Source organism: Dioscorea cayenensis, chromosome 18 (assembly GCF_009730915.1).
Source record: "Dioscorea cayenensis subsp. rotundata cultivar TDr96_F1 chromosome 18, TDr96_F1_v2_PseudoChromosome.rev07_lg8_w22 25.fasta, whole genome shotgun sequence".
NCBI lineage: Eukaryota > Viridiplantae > Streptophyta > Magnoliopsida > Dioscoreales > Dioscoreaceae > Dioscorea > Dioscorea cayenensis.
The window spans coordinates 9,691,079-9,697,040 of record NC_052488.1 but is presented as its reverse complement, the minus strand read 5'-3'; the positions used below and the strand labels follow the sequence as shown (position 1 = coordinate 9,697,040).

General features: G+C 35.7%; 1 protein-coding gene across 1 annotated transcript; it reads left to right on the top strand.

The window, feature by feature from the left end:
- Positions 1 to 715: 715 nt before the first annotated feature.
- LOC120282777 lies at positions 716 to 3,176 on the top strand. The gene is made up of 4 exons (XM_039289624.1): positions 716 to 1,840; positions 1,912 to 2,883; positions 2,975 to 3,019; positions 3,102 to 3,176. The coding sequence occupies exons 1-4, from the start codon at positions 716 to 718 to the stop codon at positions 3,174 to 3,176; spliced, it is 2,217 nt and encodes a 738-aa protein (XP_039145558.1).
- The last annotated feature ends 2,786 nt before the right edge of the window (positions 3,177 to 5,962 follow it).

Here is a 5,962-nt window from a genome sequence, read left to right as displayed (position 1 = left end):
TCCTCCCCGGTAAGCTTCTATTTTGGTTTTGTTTCAGTTAATCAACTATGTATTAAAGTTCTTTTTTATATGTAGCTCAATTGAACATTATTGTTACAGTGTGTTAATTGACAGTGTATTTTGGTTTTGTTTAAGTTAATAGTGTGTGTTTGATTTTTTGCATGTAGCTCAAAAAGAATCGTAGCAGGCTAGGATACACAAAGTCGAAGCTTTGACGATGTATTGTACTTGTATTCGGACCAAAAAGAAATCACAAAGTAAGTTAATGGTTTTATCCGATTTTTCTTTTTGCAGTTGTTGGATTTTGGAAGGAGAGAGGTCCCAACTCTTTAGACAAATAATTTGGTGGTTAGTCTCTTAATGAACTTAATTAATCATTATTAGATTTGATAATTTGTGCTTTTTTTGGGCATGGATAAAGAAAGATCCCATTATACTTTAAAAAAATTATACAATTTATGTTTGGATTGAACAAATGTCCTATCTTTTGCTTAGATTTGATAATATGTTGGTAATGTGTTGATTTGTAGATTTAGATTATTATTTTGTATGAGAGTTTTAGGTGCATAAGTTGGTTATGAAAATAGGTTTGGAGTAACTATGATGCTTGTTTCATTATATTAATATGTTGGTAATTTGCTGATTTGTAGATTTTTATAATCTAAATCCTGAATTGTTATTTTATTCCCAAGTGATAGCAAACAGCAAGTGTGATATGGAGGAAGATGATTTGAGTACTGGCTTGGTTGATGAAACAACATCTGAAGAAGAGGATTTCATAGATCCTGACTATGATATCTTAGATGGTGATGATGATATTGACCAGGACATGGGTGAACGAAGACAGTGGGACACTGACATCTACTCTTATTCAAATTTCAGCAGGGTAAAAAAATACCCTGATGATGGTGGTGAACCTTATACTAGTGATGAAGAAAGTGACTCAGAAAATTGTAGTTCTGAGGACTTGTTAACAGTGAAAGAACTAGATGATGATGGTGAAAGTAGATTTCTGGAGTTCAATAAAGAGAAGGATCTCTACAGCCCAAAATTAAGAGTTGGAATGGTGTTCAGGGACTTTGACCAATTGAAGAAAGCTTGTAGAAATTGGGGAATCAAGCATAGATTCCAGGTTTGGTTCCCGCAGAATGACAAGAAGAGGGTTATTTGTGCATGTCATAACAAGCAATGCTCCTTCAAGATATATGCAGCTCACGTGAAGAAAAATGATCCATCAGTGCTGATTAAAAGTGCCAACCTTAATCACAGCTGTGGGAAAGTCTTCAATAATTTCCATGTAACTTCAAAGTGGCTAGCCAGCAAATACTTTGACAAATACAAGGCTGATCCGAATTGGAGTTGCAATGGTTTAATTAAACAAGTCAAGGATGACCACAGCCTCACAATATCTGCTATGAAAGCATGGAGAACCAAAAACTTGGCAATGAAGTGGGTCAATGGAGATGCATCTGAGCAATATACAAAACTGTGTAGGTATGCAGCTGAACTTAAACAAAGTAATCCAGGGAGCACAGTGATTTTGTGGAGAGATGAACAACACTTCAAAGGATTTTATGTCTGTTTGAAGCCATTAAAGGATGCCTTTGGGTCAGGTTGCAGGCCATTTATAGGACTGGATGGTTGTTTCCTAAAAGGCCTCTATGATCGGCAGTTACTATCAGCAGTTGGAATTGACCCGAATGACTGTATATTTCCCATTGCATATGCGGTAGTATTGGTGGAGAATACTGAAACATGGACCTGGTTTATAGAGCTATTAAGGGATGATTTAGAGATTTGGAACAGCAGATATGTCACCATAAAGAGTGATCGGCAAAAGGTTAGTTTTCTGTCCTTGAACTACATTATATTCATGGTAACTGTGATTTAATTTATCCATTGTAACTGCAGGGCTTGAAAAGGGTTGTTCAAGAGATATTCCCAAATGTTGAACACAGAAACTGTGTGAGGCATATCTACACAAATTTTAGGGAGAAGTTTAAAGGGAAAGCCCAAAAAGATTACTTATGGAATGCTGCAAGGGCTTCCTATGTTCAAAGGTTTAATTACTGGCTTGGAGAAATAGAGAAAGAGAACCCAGATGCAAGAAGATGGCTTGATCACGAGGATAGACCACATGCAAGCTGGACCAGGGCATTGTTTGGAACTTCATGCAAGTGCAACATCCTACTAAACAATATTTGTGAGTGCTTCAACAGGTATATTGTTGATACAAGGGATAAGGGAATTATCACAATGCTTGAGATGATCAAGCTCAAATTGATGAGGAGGATTAAGAGGAAAAAGGACCAGATGTTGAAATATAAGGGAATTATATGCCCAAAGATCCAAAAAAGGCTTGACCAAATGAAGGAAGAGGCTCAGTGCTACACGGCAGATTTTTCAGGTGGACCCAAGGTTCAAGTCACAGGGATTGGAGGTTCCTTCATTGTTGATATGATTGAGCACACTTGCACATGCAGGAGGTGGGAATTGACAGGTTTGCCATGTCCTCATGCAATCAGTGCCATATATGGCAATAATCAGCAACCAGAGGAGTTTGTACATACTGCATACCTGGTGTCCACATATCTAAGGGTCTATGAGCATTACATAAATCCCACCAACAGTGAAGAACTTTGGCCAGAGGTGAATGATGGCACAAGAGTGATCCCACCTTCAATGGGGAGAAGAAAAAGGGGAAGGAAAGCAACTGCAAGGAGAAAAGAGCCTGAGGAAATTGAGAAAGCCTTGAAGAAATCAAAAGTCGATTCCAACACTTCGGCAAAGGCAAACAAAAAAATTGGCAAAAAGGGTTTAAGCACGATAGAAAATGTAGCATTTGCCATGCAACGAGCCACAATAAAAAGGCTCCATTATAAAGTAAGGGGGTTCCGTCTTATTTTTAGTTCAAATGCAACAAAAAAATTAATTTGTTTCAAACTAATAAAAATTATTTCTCTAATGATTGCAGGGCACACCTTCAAATCTTTGCGTGAAAAGACAGAAACTAATTCCTGTATTGTTTCTATATATATATATTTGCATTTCTGATGAGTTGCAAAGATGCATAACTTATTTTATCTATGTTTTCTTTATAGAGGAGAAAGAATGCTTCACCAGAAAATGCTTCAAGTGGCAGTGTTGCACCTCCTGATGTCATTGGTTCCCAGTAGTCTCAGTCCATACAACCTAGTGATATTACAAGCCATGGACAAACTCTAAATGTGAGAATCAATAGGTCAAGCAATGTCAATGTAGCTAACTTGGGGAATGTCATCTACTGCATAGGAGCAACTCAATCTCCACCTGCAAACATGGCTTCTTCCCCTGTCAGAGCTTCTTCCCCAATCAGAGCTGATCTTGATGCCAACCTAAGTCAAGTGTGAAGTTGCAGATTGCCAATGTTTTAATATAGACTGCTAATATTTTTCTTTAATGTAAACTGGGAATTGAATAGTTGGGAATTGTATTAGTTGTCCAACTTTAATTTGGTTGTTATTCTGTCCTGTTTAATGTCTCAAAATTCTATTGGCTGACTGTTTAATTTGGATATGTGTTGTTTAATTGTTCGTTCTGTCTTCTTTAAATATTGTGTAGAATTTATGTAGTTTTCTTCCAGATTTCTGCATATTTTCTTTTGTTCAGAATGCTTGTATTGTTTGCATTGTGTAGAATTTTTGCAGTTTTCTTCCAGATTGCTACATATTTTCTTTTATTCAGAATGCTCGTATTGTTTGTATTGTGTAGAATTTCTGCAGTTTTCTTCTAGATTTCTGCAGATTTCTATTATGCAGAATGCATATATTGTTTGTATTGTGTAAAATTTTTGCAGTTTTATTCCAGATCTCTCAAAGATTTATATTGTATAGAATAACTTGGTGTTTGTATTGTGCAGAATTTCTGCAGCTCTTCCAAGTTTGTGCAACTCTTCAAAATTCTATTTTTCCCAAGGTTTGAGTACAAGATTTTTCCCCAGGTTTTAGTACAAGATTTTTTCCCAGGATTTAGTAGAAGATTTTTCTTTCCCCAGGTTTTAGTATTAGATTTTTTCCCCAGGTTTAATACCAGAATTTTCCCAGTGTTTAGCATTGCATACTTCCCCAGGTTTCTGTAGTTTTATTCCCATGAACTAGGGCTACCTTTTTTTCCCATATTCTTTCCCATATTCTTTCCTCAGGTTTTATACAAATTATTGTACAAATTGGCACAACAATTCTGCAGACTTTGAAGATTCTGCAGATTTGATCTTCATTTAATTACACAACTGAAAATTGTACAATGGATTTGATCTTCATTCGTAGGTGAAAATTGCACAATTGAAATAATAATTCATATGAAGAAACAAATGGAAAATAATAACTCAAATTAAGTTGCACAATAGACCTAATTACAAATACAAACACAAAAGAATTTCTCACATTGATTGTGAAGTAAATTTAACTTCTCACAGTCTCGTAAGCATTCATTCAAAACAAAATTAAATTTGAATCTCAAAATACAAAGAGACAATCCCATTCGAACTGGTTGACAAACACATTTAACTTCTCACAATATTGAATCTTTTACAAACAGACTGGCCAGAATTATGCTCGAATTTGGCCGGATTGATGGCTGGATCTAGCCGGAATGGTGCCCGATTCTTGCCGGAGCGATGCCCTAGTCTAGCTAAGAGAAAAAGGGCCGGGAGCGAGGTTGGAGCGAGGTTATCAGTTTGTGAACTAGGGCTAGGGTATCATTTCAACATTGGGGATGGCCTTATGAGAGGGGGGAGGGAGAACAAGGTCTGCCACGTGTGATGCCGACGTGGAGATGACATGGCCTTACTCAGTCGCCTGCTGAGGTGGACTGCCACGCGTATAGAGTAATGAATTTAATAAGACACGCTGGCAGCCACGTCATCAATTTCGCCGGAAATAGCCCCGAAATAGCCCGTTGTGGCCACCCATGTGACCGGAGTAAACTTATGTGTCCACAGCGTTACAAAAAAAACTTTTGTGGCCATAGCGTTATACTTATGAAACTTATGTGGCCACCAGTGAAATGACCCCTATAAGTAACATACTGATTTGATTTAAAAAACTCAATAATTTGTGAAAAAAATATCAAATGATTCATTGGCATGACCAACATGTAATATTGAAATAAGTATATTATATGATGAAATAAAATTGTAATAAACATCTTTGCGAATGGAGAAGGTAATTATGATATTAAAATGTAACTAAAATAAATAAGAAGGACCCATGACTTTTTTTTAATGTATAAAACCTTCAAATTCAATATTTAAAGAGTTTTTATAAATAATAATTCGAGAAAACCTTTTCAATTCGAGATCAAACTATTAAACTTATTGATTTAACTATATATTATAATAATCAAATAGTTCATTCCCTGAATATTTATGCACAATAAATATAAAAGAATCAAGAATAATTTTTTTTTTTCTAAAAAAGAAAGAAAAATTTGAATACAAAATAAAAACAAACCTTTAATCACATTGCTTAATTAGCATAAAAACACTTTAGTCTTTTTCTCAAGTCATGTTTGTTGATCTCTTCATTCTTTGAGTTGCTAACCATCCAAAACTTGCTATAACAATCACATGCTAGTTACTTTTTTACTTAAATTGTTAGTTCTGGCGGGTGTATTGTGGGATAGATTCAAACAACCATTTTTTTTCTTTGGTTCTCTTGTGGTGTCATTTATTTGTTATTACTTTCACAGCTTCAAGAGTTCACCAAGGGTGTGCCACTAATATTCTTCCTGGGAACATCATTGTCGAATAAGTAAATTCCTCCTCAAGGTCTCTTATTGGAATGTGTAGTATTTTGAAGGGGTTTTGGAGCCCAGAATCCCACTTTAATTACCCAAAATCAGACAAAGAAAAAAATGTAGAATAAGAAGTATAATTCATAGTCACTGCTTCAGCATACCAAAGGTTTTCACCTTAACTGTACCT

Coding starts and splice junctions, on each gene's coding strand:
- LOC120282777 (XM_039289624.1), top strand. CDS start 716: ATGGAGGAAGATGATTTGAGTACTGGCTTGGTTGATGAAACAACATCT. Junction 1,841..1,911: donor TAAAGAGTGATCGGCAAAAG/GTTAGTTTTCTG, acceptor TTGTAACTGCAG/GGCTTGAAAAGGGTTGTTCA. Junction 2,884..2,974: donor TAAAAAGGCTCCATTATAAA/GTAAGGGGGTTC, acceptor TAATGATTGCAG/GGCACACCTTCAAATCTTTG.